The sequence below is a fragment of the Atractosteus spatula genome, chromosome 19 (genome assembly GCF_055471065.1).
Source record: "Atractosteus spatula isolate fAtrSpa1 chromosome 19, fAtrSpa1.hap1, whole genome shotgun sequence".
Lineage (NCBI taxonomy): Eukaryota > Metazoa > Chordata > Actinopteri > Semionotiformes > Lepisosteidae > Atractosteus > Atractosteus spatula.
Genome location: NC_142724.1, coordinates 1,875,270 through 1,891,209, shown reverse-complemented (window position 1 = coordinate 1,891,209; position 15,940 = coordinate 1,875,270). Strand labels below are relative to the sequence as shown.

The window sequence follows — 15,940 nt, the reverse complement described above, 5'->3', positions numbered from 1 at the left end:
AAGGTTTAGACGCACCAAATTTAATCTACACAAATGGAATCGTGGTATTTCTACTGAAAATGTGGTGTATTAAGTTTGCCGACAAAAGAAAAAACCGTGGATGAATTTAATTCAATAGCTTACAATATTTTATCTGGTTCTGAAGGGCCAGTATCAGGCATATAGTTCTAAGAATTTGACAATATGTGAAGGAAAAGGCATCGGCACGCTATAAATCCGAGACCAGGCCTGTAATCTAAGAGTTTCCCTGCAGCACATTATCTCTGATTCCTGCGCTCAGGGAAGGGCTGTTACACGACAGAGCCCACCGGCAGAAACTCTTCCTTTTTTGCCTTCGGAACCGCGAAGCGAGGGGCCGAGCTCTCCTACAGATACAGCAGGAGGGAAAATGAACGAGTCCGACGGAGGTGCCGGTGGGAAACGTCTTTACCTACTCAGGCCTGTTAAGTGACGCCGCGGCGGTGTTCTCCAGAAATAACAACACAACGCGCAGTCATTCAAAGAGGCTCATTTTAAGTAGCCACGACCCGGAAAAATAATGAGTATAATTTTAGACATTATTCTAGCGCCCCCCAGCAATCCTCCAAAAGCCTCAGGGATACCCTCGCCTCAAGTTGTTGGCCCCCAAAAAGAACTGAGAATTTCCACAGAGCAGAAAAAAACTAATCTTCCGGCGGGACGCGCGAGTCGCAGCAGTAATTAACCTGCGGTTTATTTCACCCAATTATCCCGACCCGAAGGCCAGGCGATGTACCTGCGGGATACTCGTGGTGAAGGAATCCCATCCCGACGACAGAAGAAGAAACATTTCGTTTGGCAAATTCGCGTTACACGTGAATGAGATTGTGCTCGTTCCGTTTCCACGGCGGGTTGTAAAGGAGGAAATGCGGGAGTCTGATTCAAACACCAGCCTGAAGACAATCAGGACGCGGGAGCGAGGAATGTCGCCGAATGATTCACGCGGCGTGTTCAATCGTGACGGGGGCGGAGGTTTGTTTTATTCCACTCGCTGGTGACGGCGATGAGAGATCGACACCATTTCAACCATCAATCTGTTCTGTATTTAACGTTTATCAGTTGCTGTACTAAGGTTTATACGTTGTTATCGATAAGGTGTAATACTGCTAAGCCGTTTCTCAGAAAACTATTCGAAAGTGCCGATATTGATGAAAAGGACAGGATCTGAGAGGCCGGTGAGCTCGATTAAGATAATATTTGAACACGAAGAAAACCAAATTACTATTTTTTTTAAATACATAACTATGTTTACCCATTTACATCGAGTAACGACATTTTATAAAACTCTGAAATTGTATCACCTTGATTTAAACAGAATTTAGATTTTTCATTAACATACGAATGTAGCTTACTGAACGAATAATTAGTTTTACTCCTTGTTTATATTCCAAGGTAAAACATCCAGCGTGATAAACAAGCGTGGAATGTCAAACAAATAAGTTTTATGCTCCATTTTTTTCCGTCTGAAAATGAACACCTTAATCACAAAGTCCCCGTACAATTACGAAAGTTTATACAAAATGATTTTGGAAGTGTTCTTAAAAAAACCCACTTAAATAAAGGTTTGATAAACCTCAGTAAAGGGGGTTTGTTGAAAACGGATAGGCTTTTATTCTCCTTGTCGTCATGGAAAACCAGTGTTCTCCAGACCTGCTCATTTTTCGCGTCTTTTCGGTCGACAAGGAGATACCCCTGCGGTCACAACACTAAGTGTCCGATCGCTGTCATCGCCGACGCAGTCCAGCGAAGGCGAAACGAGTGTTTCCCCGGACAAACCGCAGAAGCCGACTCGGGCCACGCCACGCCACGCCACGCAGACAGCCCGCACACAGGGACGGTCTCTCTCTCGCTCGGGGATGGGTTTTGAACCGCGAGCCGCCCTGGAGGTGAGCGCTGGGGCTACCTTGCGACGCTAGCCCTAGCGAACCCGTCCTTAGAAAGCGGGCTGAATTCGGGCCTGGAGGAGCCCACTCGTGACTTCTGTTTACAGAGAGAACACTCAAGGGAAGCCCGCAGCTTTGACTGCGTGTAAAGCACTGTCAGGGGCAAAATACACCAGCATGGGTCAGCGAGTGAGTGCCCGAGTCGTCTCCCTTCCCGCTCCTGCATCCCGGGCTAGGGCTTCCTCAAACAGCGTGCAGCGACTTACTAACGCGATGTTGCGAACTCCACACACCAAGAAGCTGGGAATTGTACGGCTGGGTTAGCGCCCTGTTCTCCAGCAGAGCGTATGATTGGCAGTGCTAAAGACTATATAACGCTGTGGTCTGTTCATAAAAAAAACATATTTCCTCCCCCGCTTCTTTTCAAATCTATGCAAATCAAACAATGTCACGGTTACCCGATCAAAGCCCGCGTTACCTGCCAGTCTATCCTGTCCAACAGAGACATCTGCACGGGCCGATCCGCTGCAAGTCCAGTCCAGAAGCGTCCTGCGGCTGGCGAGTCGCGAGAAGTAACCTGCGCCGCGAGCTTCACCTGGCTTTCTGCGCCCCGCCGCCGCGCAGGCGCACTGCGTCCCCAATACACCTGAATGGAGAGGCGCTCAGGCGCTCCTGCATTCCAGTGACTACCGCCTCATCCCCGAGAGCGCTGCTTCGTACCCCGCGCCTCTCAGAAACAGAAAGAAATGTTCTCCATAGATGGCAGAGATCAAAGAGCACAAGTCGGGGCATTCCTTTTAAGTGGAGGACGGTATTTATTCTATGTGAGCAGATAGAACTCTTCTATGTCGTTCTGTCCGAACAGTTCAGCTTCGGGCGTGCAGGCTTGATATCCACAGGTCTGCAGGAGGGCCCAGGCTGCCGTGTGCCTGTTTAATTACTGGTGGAAGATTAATACAAATAGAACGTGTAAATTTAACCTGGTCATATAAATCGTAATGCAAATAAATTTACAGACACAACGAAAACTAGCAAAACTAGAGGTTGTCCCTCATGCATTATGTCAAGAAATCGATTTATTTTTTTTACATTAGTCTGCAATGTGGTGCGTAGAGCCGAATTCAAGCCTGTGCTAATTTAATTAGATTGCACATTCTCCAGCATTGATTGCTTCTTGTCTTTTACTAATGACTGAAAATAATTCGGCTGCTTCTGCGTGAATTTTTTTATTCAGCATGTTACTGCTTTTCTTTTAAAAATGACACTTTGAATAGGCAAAGAATATCAATTGAACACGAATAATGCAAATCACCTCCATACACTGAATATTTCCATTTCAAATCTTCTTTGTTGAAAACGGGTCAACAAGAAGAGCAACATTTTTCAGAACCGGGGTACCTACTATAATTTTATTAGAGAAACCTGTTAAAATTAAATGCGCGTACGATTATTATTCATATCTTGAATTTACCGTTTTTAATGAATTATTCGAAGGCAAACCCAACAAAGGTATGCATTTATATAGATAATAAAGATTCTAAGGGAGATTCGCCAAATATTCGATTTTATATAATGAGTAACTTCCTAAACTAGGCGATTTGCGCTAAGTATAAACGGTGAGATTTACGAGAAGACAGAATTGGTGTGTGATAGTTATAAATTGACGAATTAATATATATATATAAATATAAACAAGGATCAAATGCAAATATTAATCGATTTGCAGGAACACTTTTAAATCGTGTGCTTCTGTTCCTGAAGCTGGATTGGTTTTTCAGCCACTGCGAAAGCAGTGACAATCGGTTTAAATATTTATTTGCAGTAAGATTTGTTTGTACTGCGCTCAGTTTAGCAAACGAATGCGTTTCATCAGCTAACCACGCAATTTAAGATTCGCTTGTGAAAACATTAGAAACTTGGTAAATAAATTAAACGTCGAAAAAATGGTCGTTAAGCTCCATGGTGCATTTGTGGAAATCTTGTTTCCCAGTGTCTATTCACAAACGTAGATATCTTGCCATTTTGCACAAGTTAATAAAAGACGGTGTCTGGCACACAATTTTGCAATACATTTTGTGTTGTTGTTTTTTTTTAGAAAACGTGTGTTTATAAATACCTTATTACGGTAGAAAAACACAGAACAATTAAATACTTCTGAAAACTTTATTGAATACCCATTTTCAAAACCCCATGTGCATTTGTTTAAAACATACTGCGAAACACGAAACAAACAAATCGACCGATCGTGTGTTCTTTGAAGAATTAAAGCTTTTTTATGTATTCTAAGTAAACCAATATGTGAAAAAGCACATAGGCCTGCAGGCCAATATGTACCAGTGGATATTATATATAGGCTGTATGTTTATGCTGTTGTGAAAACCGGGCAAAAAAAAAGATCAATTATTTATTTTGTGGATAGGACGAGATCGCTCTTGGACTCCTGGCCGATCAGCAGTGACTCGACTCCCCCGTTTGGCAAAGACGTACTGGCCGTCGAGTAGTTATAAACGTCAAAGAGCGTGACTTTCAACAATGTCCGGACGGGAGGGCACAAGTCACTGATTTTGTCAGGAGCTCGGGAGAGCGGGCGCGTCCCGGAGCCCTTAGAGAAACCCAGCCCGTACAAAGCGCCGTGCGGTCTGTTGAGAGGTGATGTCGCCTTGAAATTCCGCAGGCTGGAGCTCAGGACTGGAAACACTGGTTTCTGAGCGCGAGGCTCGGGAGACAATGGTCTGTCGCCTGAGAGACGAAAGAGACAACGACCAGAAACATCCCCTGCCATAGAAACCGGCCGTCAGGTTCCGCCAGGTATGGGAACATTGTCTGCACGTTAACATGAACAAGTAAAAAAATAAATAAAAGTAAAGAGACGTGACCGTCACCCTGCCCCCCCCCCCCCCCCACTACAAAACAACCCTTTCTAATCTATTAGTAAACATGATTGAAGGACCTCCCGTAAGCAGATCATAAAAAAGAAAATGCACGTATTTGAAGGAGATCGTGTGTATTGGAGGAGCTCGTATTGCAGTGTCCCTGCTCTTTTGGGGTGCGTTTTTATACACTGTGGGACCGGACCAGGATCCGCATGCCCATTCCCATCTTGGGATCGGGAAGCGGTCCGAGACCCAGGAACAGGGGTCTTGCCGTTGGCGGTCGGGGGTCTCTCGGCCGCTGCCCGCCGCACTGCCCGGCCCGGGCGGATGGAGTTTAGACCTCAGGCTCAGGGACAGCCGCCAGAGGGAGGAAAAAAACTCGACAGTAGTTCTTCGTCTTCCACTGTCGTCTGTCCCGTCTGCCCTGCCTAGCAGCGAGCTCAGTCTTGCTTTTGCGGAAAATTTGAATAAAGGCTTAATTAATTTCTGTTACAACAGCTCAAGCCCACATTCATCGCGGAGCCGTGACAAGCCTATAATTTACGACTTATGTGAAAGGCGACAACAGCTTTTTGTAGTTCCTTCATTACACTTAGTAATACACGACTTTGAGGTCTGAATATTCATCACTCGTATATTTTATTCTCCTTGGTAAGCTGAGAGACTTCATTCATTTTTTATTTGCAAATGCAAGGGTATAAAAGCGCACCTATAGTCCACTGTACTCATCCGTGAACTGCTGTACGCGCCGCGCGGTACACTGCATATTACATTCAGACTCATCTCACTGCTCCGAAATTCACGCCAGTGAGCCAATGGCGATTTCCTGCCAGTGTAAAAGTGAACATGTAAAGATCACAGGAGCCGAAAGCCCTTACCATTCACAAACGAGCGGGTTTAAAGAGGAGCGCGCCAGTGCATCTAGAACGACGGGGCAGCGCGACCCCTGCTGGCCGCCGTGGGAGACAGCAGCCACCGCGCCCCGCTCGCCTCCGGCCGGGACTCCCAGCAGGCGGGGAGCAGGAGGCTGAGAGCAGTGCAAGGTGCACCAGTCTTGCCCGGGTCTACGTGATAAAATGGAAAAGGGTTCCACTGGATTTAATCGCAGGAGGTAAGGGTCGCGGATCTCAGGCCAAGGAAACACAGAACCGGCGCAGTGAGCGATGTACCAGCCATTGCTCATTCTGACATTACTGCAGAATAGTTCGATTAAATGCAGATATTATTTAAACGCACTGTTGAAAAAATGTCCATGAAGTATTCCCAACTCCATTTCGAGATTACAAATCCTTTTTTTTTTCTTAAATTGAGGGTCATGAACTCGATTTTCACAACACCCGCTGCTGTGTTTGAAATTCACCCCAGAAACCCGTGTGAATCAGCTCGCCCTGTTCTGCTAGGCTGGCGATTCCCGATGCACATCGCACGGAACCACATCGCATCTGGGCTTGGCCGCAGCCCAGTTCGGACTCGCAGCCTAGTCGACTCCAGGGTTAGGGTTGGAGCAGTTCACGTATGCGCCCCGAGCATCAAGGTGTTGCCCGAAATGTTACCTTGCAAACTGGGGAGAGGCAGCTCATTCTGGGAGCGATACATACTGTGAAAGACGGAAGCTAAACTGATCAACTGTATTCGGAGCTGCTGGGTCAGAGACGAGGGTCCCGCTTCACGATGGGCGACAGCGCGTAAACACGACAGATAGAACTAGTGCAGGTCTGAAATTCGCTTTTTTTAAAGCGCAGAAACAAGGAAAACCGAAAGTGTAAACAAATAAGACGACCCCTTAAAGGCATCAATTAGAACCGGGGAGCTAAGAGTTCGGCCGGACCCGTAGCAGAGGCCACAGGTCCGCCAGCACCGGGGCAGCGAGAAACCCCAGCCAGCGTGTACGACGCGGCTCTGCTGCCACCCTGTGGACAAAGTATGTCATAAACAAAAGAAAATCATAATTTCCAAAACGGGAAGTCACTCTAGACTCCCCGGAATCGTAACAGTGGAGTTTTGTGTAACAAAAACGTGTACGCTAGAAATTAGCTGAATAATATTTAATAACCACAAAAACTGTTGCATTCTCTTCCGATTTCTTTTTTTTTAAAACCAAGCTCTATTAATTCGAATTAATAGAGCGAAAATCAACAGGCTTGCATCACGAGGAGATAGAACATGTCCATACAAACGCGGACATGAAAGCGATACTGCGCATCTCAGCAAGGCATTAAGAGGAAATGCATTCAGGACCGAAAACAGAACACTTCTTGCCACAACATCATGGGTTTCAGAACAAACTACTAGGCCAAGATGTTTCAAATCCTGTGTCCTTATTAATCTTGTATGTTATTAGCTGCAGTAATCACACACTGCAGTTTTGTAATGCAGCACAGCCTTGTACCAATAATGAGTCTGGTAAGATTCAGTTATGTTTTCTAGATTAATTCCAAAGATTTCAGTCTTAAAAAAATTGAGATCAGTACAGCAGTGGAAAGTTAAGATCCCAGATGTTAGTGATCCTGCTGGTAAATAGCCCTTTTGCTTTGCAATATCTCATGTGCTATAAAATGACAAGACAGAGCTAAAGAGCAATTTTTCTATAAAAAAACAACAACAAAGATGTCTTTTACTTATTATGTCTTAAAACCAAGCCACATGCTCTTCAGAGAACAAAAGGCCCAGATAGCATCAGGGTTTTTACCTAGATATTTAATAATAATGCTGGAAATAGTAAAAAAAAAAACTGGCATTATTCTGTTGCAGTAATTTCTTTCGGCTACGGCTGGGTCAATGTGTTCATCTATAACCCCGAGATGACGAGTCGGCGTGCCACAGCAGTCCTGTTGTCCTCCCAGCGCCTGCTGTGTGGGGGCGGGGTGGTGGCTGTCTCGGGTCAGCTCTCAGCACCCCCCCCCGAGAGGGCGTGCCGGCTGGCAGCTCAGAAGTGGTAGGGGGTGTGGGTGACCCAGTTGGACATCTGCTCCTTGCTGCGCTTGGCCGAGCTGTGGGAGGTGAAGAGAGACTTGTAGGCTTCGGACTTCTCCTCCGCGGCCGGGACCGGCCTTTTGGCTCCGGCACCGGCTCCTGGCTTCACGGTTCTGCTGGAGGTGGCTGTGCCCGGCAGCCCAGGGGCTGCAAAACAGCAAGGGGAGATTCGCTTTTAATCTCCACGCCTGCAGCGCGTCCGAGACTGGCTTACCCAAACAATAAGCGCGTAAGGAAATGGCTCAGCCTGGCCGCTTTGCAGAAATTGAACCTGCCAGGAATTGAATGACCTAATTGGGCCTTGAGTACTTCACTGCTCCTTCTGCTGCAGGAATGGAACAATCCCACACTCACCTGAAGAAGTGCTCCCTGCTTCTTTCTGGGATTCTGGCTTCTGCGCTGCAGTGGTGGACAGGGAAGAGCTGTGGTTTTCTGGAAGGAGACACGCGTGCAGTCAATAAACACATCAAAAACTGACACCCATCGATATCATGTTACAGGCAGGTGTGCGCACCTAACCAAGTCATTTCTTATTGCATCATTAGCGGAAGACTCCCTGAATGGCACTTTCAGAGCTCGGAGTCCTCAGACTATGCCTGTGATCCTGTGATGAAAGCAGCAGTGTGCACTCCTAATGTGCGCTGGCTTGTGGAATATCTGGAAGGAGCTCGATGACATTTCGTGACACCTGAGCACCTCTGACAGTTTTTGTTTAAGGACAAACACTGAAGAAGAATTAAGAGAAACAGTGTCCCCCACAGACTGCTAGAAAAAAAATATAACCTTGAATGAGATTTTTAGTGAAGCAGTAAAAATGATGTAACTTTGATACTGAATGTAGTATTCAATTCAGCTGTGAAGAAAGAAACTACTTTACACAAAGCCAGTTGTGCAGTTATTTATACTGATTTAACACTTTTATTTTGTAATTCCTTGTGATGCTTTGCACAGCCAAGTCCCTTGGCTGTTACCAGTTATCAAGAACTTATTGAAGAATACCATGTGCTCAAGCTGATGCTTTTATTAAGTCAATCTGTTTTTAAATGGAAAGCAAATAAAAAGCTATAACTGAGGACAAGCAGCCTACATGCAGAAATAATCTAGCAATTAAGCAGAAATATGTTTATGATCATTCTAAAACAAATTAATTTGTTTTTTTGTAAGGGACAAACAAAATACAATCATGGCTTAACTGGAACATTTTAGTATGTAGCCATATAACCAAAAATAGTAAAAACTCAGCACATATTGCTAGAGGCATGAATATAGCTCTATTCGATTTCTTTAAAAAGAATGATAATATTGTCCTGTAGGGCTCTGTGTTATGATCCCACAGGACAAGAAATTCCAACTTCAAGAAGGAGAAAAGGAATGCATTTTCTATTGGCTTGGCATAGCTGGGGTCAAGCTAGTGACCACAGGCCTGGCCACACTGGTCAGTATCTACAGTTCTAAGTATTAGAGTGTCACACGAGAGCTCAGTCATTATTAGCTGGCCTATAGTGCCACCTAGTTGCAACAAGAACAGTCACACTGGGTACTTTTTTAGCTTTCCAACTGCAATTCCATAACACTGCTGTTAATTTAAAAGATTTTAAAAGAATTCAAACATCTGAATGCTCTGATTTTGAGGGGATACCAGAATGTCTGAACTACTACTTCTGTTGAGCTACTGGACAAGTGTTACCAGAATTGACTGTCCTGAATTTGGATAAAATGGGACCACATTACCCAAATCACCAAATCAAGATTGGTCTCGTGAATTTCCACAGGTTGGACCAGGAGGATGCCAAAGCATTACCCTAACAAATAAAAACCGGACAGATATTAAATTCGGAAACTAAACCAACACAGCAATGGCCAGCATTTTCATGCTACACAGGAAATTGTCACCATTGTATCAAACTTCATCTAACAGAATTCTAAGCCACACAGCAACTAATTATAGTGCAGGATGATTCAGAACGCAGCGCTGCCTCAAGCACAGGAAAACACTCATCTCTCCGTGTTCTGTCTCGGCCCACAGCCTGCTGCGTCTCCAGTCTAGTGTGACTAAGTCTGCAACAACTGGCTCGTTCGTTTATTAACCGACGACCAGCCTGAATAACTTAAGAGTCGATGTGCTAGCGAGAGGTGTGGAGAGACACGGTTGGAGAAGCCAGCCATAAATACTGCTGAATAGGTCGTCTGTTGCACCGATGTCCTAACGCTGAGCCCGATGCTGTCCAACGCCCCGAGTCAGCCCAGCGGTGAAGAGCGGAGGCGGGGCGGCAGCAGCTCGTGTGGCTCACCTTCCGAGGGTCCCGGCTTCACGCCCTTCTCCGCCTCCGTCACGGCTGCCTTGCTCTTCCTGGACTTCTGCGACGGAACAAGCAGGAACAGGAATCGCGGCAGCACATCACCTCGTGCTCCCGTTTCAGAAATCGACAGTCACTTTATCCAACCGCTGTGTCGCGCAGGGAAGTCACCTTCTACTTTCTTGATAAAGAAACCCCTACAGCAGTGGTTCCCAAGCTTCTAACCTCCTCGACGTCCTAACCCCCGGGGATCTCACAGCTGCCTGTACTCCACACTCAGAGCAACACGTAGCCACTGCGTTTAAAACTGTGCTGTGGTGCTTCTGCTGCCCGATGTCTCCCTTGCAGGGCGTGACCTGATCCCCATTTTTACAAGATTTCCTCTTCAAGCACCCCATCTTTAACCAGAGACCCCACTGCTCTCCAGCGTGTTCAATCAACAGGTCGTACAGAACTGATGGCGTTGAAGGAGATGGAAAGTTGAAAAAATTTCTTCCCATCTTAAGAAATGTAGGAGAACAGCTGACGGCATCAGCAGAAGTGTTTATTTTAAAACACTTCATGGACTGCAGTGACTATTTATCCCTTTATTTATTTTACGAGGTAAGTCAATTGAACTCACGCTGACCTGCGAACCCATTTCTTTAGCAGGGCGTTTCCTGGAGCGATTTGAGCAAAGTTACGTGCTCATGGGTGTAACAGCCGTGGGATCTGCACTCACAGCCCTCCTGTCCACAATACAGAACCCTAAATAATACCCCACACTGCTGCTCACACCTGAGGTCCAACAGCCGGGCCCCAGAACAGACAATTTCAAGAGACAAAAAAAACAAAACAAATCTCAGCTGTCATGCTAAAGGTGTGCAATACCTTCCCATTTTTGGCCTTAGCTCTCTTCTCCTCCATTCTCTGGCGAAGCTTCTCGACTTCTTCCTTGCTGCCATTGAGGATCACAACGTCGCTGTCCTGAAAGGGATCGCCGCACTGCGGAGGAGGAAAGAGAGCACAGTGCTGAGCGGACACTGGGGTCCACGGGGGACAGCGTGTTCCTTGGCCACTCGTAGGTGTCACCTGTGCCAAGCCAGGGGGCAACTAAAGCTTCTCAACCCTAAACCCCAGGCCAGCAAGCCTGTTCTTGTTACAGAAGACAACGAGAAGGGTACGACACATCCCCACACACTTCATTTCAAACGCCTTTCACCTTAGTTTCCACTCACGTTTCGTGCTTCCTCAGGTTTTCTCTTTTTAGTCTTCGAAGACCAAGTGGAATGTACCTGTTTGCTCTTTTCATTACTGATTCCAGAGCGGAATCATATTTTTTTTGTACGGAGGTGGCCAAAAACGAACATAATATTATACACGAGGACATACTGTTGCATTGTAAAATAAACATCCTTCAGTTGAAAATGTATGCTTTTAACAACATATACTAATATTCCATTTGCCTTTATTGTTTCCCACATATAAACACATCCGACCTGTGAAAGACCTACATCTTGCACAGAATTCTCCAGGATTGGTTCTTTCACCTTTTTTTATACTTCATATTTTTGCTACTTGCATGAAACCCACCACACGTGTCTACGAATTAACAGTGAAGAGTATTTGTTTTCAATAACGTTCATAACTTGTAATATTTGCTGGTGCCAGCCTTCACAAAATTTGCTCAAATTCATTGTGAATAGTAATACAGAGTCTGATTAACTCAACAAAAGTACGGACAGTGAAAGACTGATCTTATTTCTCCAGCTCCACAGGCTTTGTAAATCTGCTTACAGTAGAACCCAACTAAGATGGATCAGAGCTTGATAAGTTATTGCCAGTACATCATACAGTTTACTATATACAGTAACTAAATATTTAGCAAACCATAAAATAAAAGAATAATGCTTTAGAGCAGGGGTTCCCAACCTTTTTTTTTGTTAGCTGAACCCCTTCAACCTAAATTATTTGCCTCAAGTACCCCCTTGAGATTTTAACTAAATCAAACTTTTCAATAAACGCTACAGCAACCCTCTTAACATGCTTCTTTTCACTTTGTAAAATATCAATTTATTTATTTTATTATTTATCAATTTATGTTGTTTTTCTTATTCTTATTATGACACTGTTATTTATTAATAGGACTATTTCATTTGACTGACGTTTCCAACACAATCTCACAAACCCCCTGCAGTACCGGCCCTGCAGTTCACGAACCCCTGCTTAAGAGGAAAGGGGACACTTTTGTCTGCAACCACTTTGAAGACCAGGCTATATAATCAGGACCCAAACACGTGCTTAAATGAACAAGGCAGGCAGATTAGACTTGAATCTTATCAGTTTAATGGGATAATGGAGCAGGAGACAAACACTAGGGGGCAGATGTGCTATGAACTATTTTAAGAGATAATGAGATCACAGAGACCCACGTTTGTTAAGTTACTCGGTATCCAGAATATTCAATCCCTGTTATTTGCAGGCCATGTCTCCCACTGCAGGATATTGTAGATAAACAGTCATGACCACTTCTGTGACAAAAGACACCATAAGTGTTTCTTAAAATACATCAGGGCATTTATCAAAGAAACACTGCATGAAACAACTAAATATTGAGGTCAAATGCATAATGCACAGAAATGTATTTTGTTACTCTTCTGCGCAGTTGATCTGCATGTGCCCTGAGTAACACACAGACACAAAAACAGAATCAAGAATTGTAGAAGGGGATGTGATGGCTCTTCCTTCGATGTTCATTTGCTACAAAAAGCACAAAAGAAAAGCCCTCCCAATGGGTATATTCTGCCCACGTGCTCTTTGGCTGGCACCAGAAGGTACCTATTTTGAATGGCACTGCCAAAATTATGTTTGAACATTTGTGACTGCACCAAATGTTAGGTAGCGGAATGAAGAGAGCAGTCTCTTCACGTGGTTTCTTAGCTGACCCCCCATCATCAAAGCAAGCACAGGCAACAACGTAAAAAACACACTAGATCAACAATAAAAGACAAAGACTGGCAGCATCAGAGCCACCTGAGGTTCACTGGTGTTCTTTCTGTGCACCGAAGACCTAATTTCCAACATTCTGTTCTATTTTGCACTGCCCGTTTAAAGACCAGAAACCAGAACAACTTTCTGGCTTAAAGACAAGTCACACCCAACACTGCACAAAAATCCCAGAGCAGAGCTTGAGCTGCAAGAATGGAACAAGCTTCCCAGGCAGGTGGTTAAAGACAGTATCCTGACATCTTCCCAGAAAGGGTTAGATGAAGCCCTTGGATAATTAGTGGTTTGCAAATGGAAAAAGCTAAAGGAGCCACACTGCCTCCTTGGGATGTGGCTCATAACTGTTCTTCAGCTCATTGCCTGCAATCCTTCAAGAAACATCTAGCTGAGTCTCGGACTAGTTAGCATGCAGGCCAATGGAAAACAAAGGCTGAGTATCCACCTCCTTTCTGTGACTCGTTGCATTTTCTTAAATTCTAAAAATTCACTGATCCTCCGTTTTAACAGACCTGTCACACTGCAAACTCACCAGTGTTGTGCTAGTCCTGCAGGGCTACAGAGTGGCACTGCCCGTTTTGCAGTTTGCAAAACATATCCTACATGATTTCTCTCCTGCTCCCCCCCCTCAGGTTTTCAGAGCAAAAGTGGCAATGTTCATGGGGGCTGTAATCATATCTGGGAAATGTTTCCCAACAGGCTAATGGGCACTTTCAAGATAATCCAGCACTTTAGACAGCTGCCTGACAGATTGTTCTGTTAAGAGTCCATCACAGTAATGCACTCATTCAAGCACTTAGATACGTGCTCATATAGCATCCTTAGAAAAAAAAGGAACTATAAAATAATTATTGAATATAGGATCAAAATCCACTACATAAACTGCGCATTGGACAAGATATTCCTGGAACTGCGCATCATTTAAACAGACATGGAAAAAAAATGACAAATTGCTTCTTCTTACCTGAAAATCACATTTTTCTTTGCTACCGATCTTTTCTCAAGTTGACTGCTACCTCCTGAATTAATATGCACACACACCTGTTACAGGAATATATACAGTATATATATATATTCCACATCCAAAGAAGGCTCCACAGCCAAAACACTGGTTTTCTTTTCAGCATGGAAAGAACCTTTACTTTTTCCTATATACAGTATAAACCTTTATGCACTTCTACAGAAGAACCTTGCAGATCGTAGCTGCTCCAGAGATGGTCTCTTTTTCCTCCTTACAGTAACACAAAACAAGCTCCAATGGGCCAGAGTCTTTCTCCTGTTACAGGTTCAGAGTTCAACCCCAGCTGTGTTGTGAAAATAGTTATTAATTGAATAAACAATGCATACTTCATTGTCATTATCATACTAATCTATAACTAATGCTTTGTTCTACATTCTTTTTTGTAAAGAACACAACAACACAACAGTGTACAGTGGTCCACAAAATGGATTAAACAACTGCAGAAAATGTTTAAAGCTTCAGTGACATGTTTATACTGTGAAAATTCCCAGAATCTGCCTCTCACTCATGTTCCAGGTTACTCAAGACCAGCCTCAAAAATAGGCCAGAGCCCTGCTTTGCCTAAAAAGGTTGTAAACAGATGGGAATGTGTCTTTCTTCTTTTCTCAGCATTTCTTTGTGCTCTATTATTAGAGCATTACTGCGCATTACTCTGTCTTCTCCCAAAGTTACTATGAAAGCAATCCATCTTTTTTAAAAAAAATAAAATGCCTGACCACTTGATGGACACTCCTTACTGCACCATGAGAGCACCAAGCGAAAGGCTAATGGGGGAAAAAAAAACACAAACCATTATCTGAAGGGCTCAGGATGGGTGTCTCTGCAGGCTCTCCCTGCCAGCCCTCACTTTCTGATCCAGTCAGCTGCTCACAAGTATCTACGATTTTTCACACCACTTGCCTGCTCGAGGGAAGTTTTACAACCACAGTAAACGGCTGCATACAGCAGGAGTCCAGGGCTGGAGCTCTAGAACTCTGGAACAAAGGCTGTGAGGAGTTACAAGGCATTAACAAGGAACAGATCGGAAGGGATCATCTGAAAGAGCACTCCAGCCTTTCCCGAGGGTACAAGCTACTTCAAAATAAAAAAAGGGGGCGATGGACCAAATAAAATAATACATAAATATGAGTTAACTGCTAGCAAGACGTGTGGCACTGTTTGTGGGAAATTAAGTCCAGAGGCAGGACCAGAGCTGACTACTAACATTAGCTGAATATCTGAAGTAGGCTCACTGTGCTCACAAGCACCCATGAGAGTGTCTAAATCACTTCACTGCCAGTGAATTAAAATCTGTGCTTACTAATACTGTATATATTGGTTCAGATGCATGCTCTCTCTTTGTTCACTTACATCTCAGCACTGTGCTCACTACTGTACTCCATGACATTCTATTCATCGGCAGGACCCAGGAGTTTATAAGAGAGGTGACAGATGAGAGGAGGCCATACTGTAGGTCCCATTTAGCGTGTCTGGTAGCGAGTAGTAAGCTGATCTTGGGACCTCATCCAGTGGTGCCTTGAAAGAAGCCAGGGTATCAGCTTCAGTAACAGGGCTGAGTAGGTGGCTCCTGTTCTTAATGTACTACACCATTTCCAGTTGCATCTTCTGGTACGTGCTGACTGTTGATTCTGAAGAGTCTCTCGTACTTCCCTTAAAATCTTCTCTTGCTGAAGGTCGGCATTTTCCTTCCAAGATTGGGTAGGTAGGTACATCTGGCGTCCCACAGGCCTGTTTTGCATTTCCATTTTTCCACCTGGTCCAATACTAAAATTACACGCCCTGTATTCGCATTTCTGGCAGATGCTACTCAAATCTAGGTGCATGCAAATACTGACTTGGAGGTAGCCCTTACAGTACTCCGTGATTGAGTACACTGGTTTAATAGTTTAGATG

At 44.5% G+C, this 15,940-nt stretch overlaps 1 protein-coding gene across 1 annotated transcript in view; it reads right to left on the bottom strand.

Moving 5' to 3' along the window:
* Positions 1-6,804: 6,804 nt before the first annotated feature.
* The window catches only part of rtf2 (replication termination factor 2), a 29,961-nt gene continuing 20,825 nt past the window's right edge, over positions 6,805-15,940 (bottom strand). The window contains exons 6-9 of the mRNA XM_088937177.1: positions 10,915-11,028; positions 10,039-10,105; positions 8,102-8,179; positions 6,805-7,894 (exon numbers count right to left, since the gene is read on the bottom strand). Of these exons, the coding sequence (XP_088793303.1) occupies positions 7,701-7,894; positions 8,102-8,179; positions 10,039-10,105; positions 10,915-11,028 (453 nt within the window). The 3' untranslated portion in view covers positions 6,805-7,700. The remainder of the gene's footprint in view (positions 7,895-8,101; positions 8,180-10,038; positions 10,106-10,914; positions 11,029-15,940) is intronic.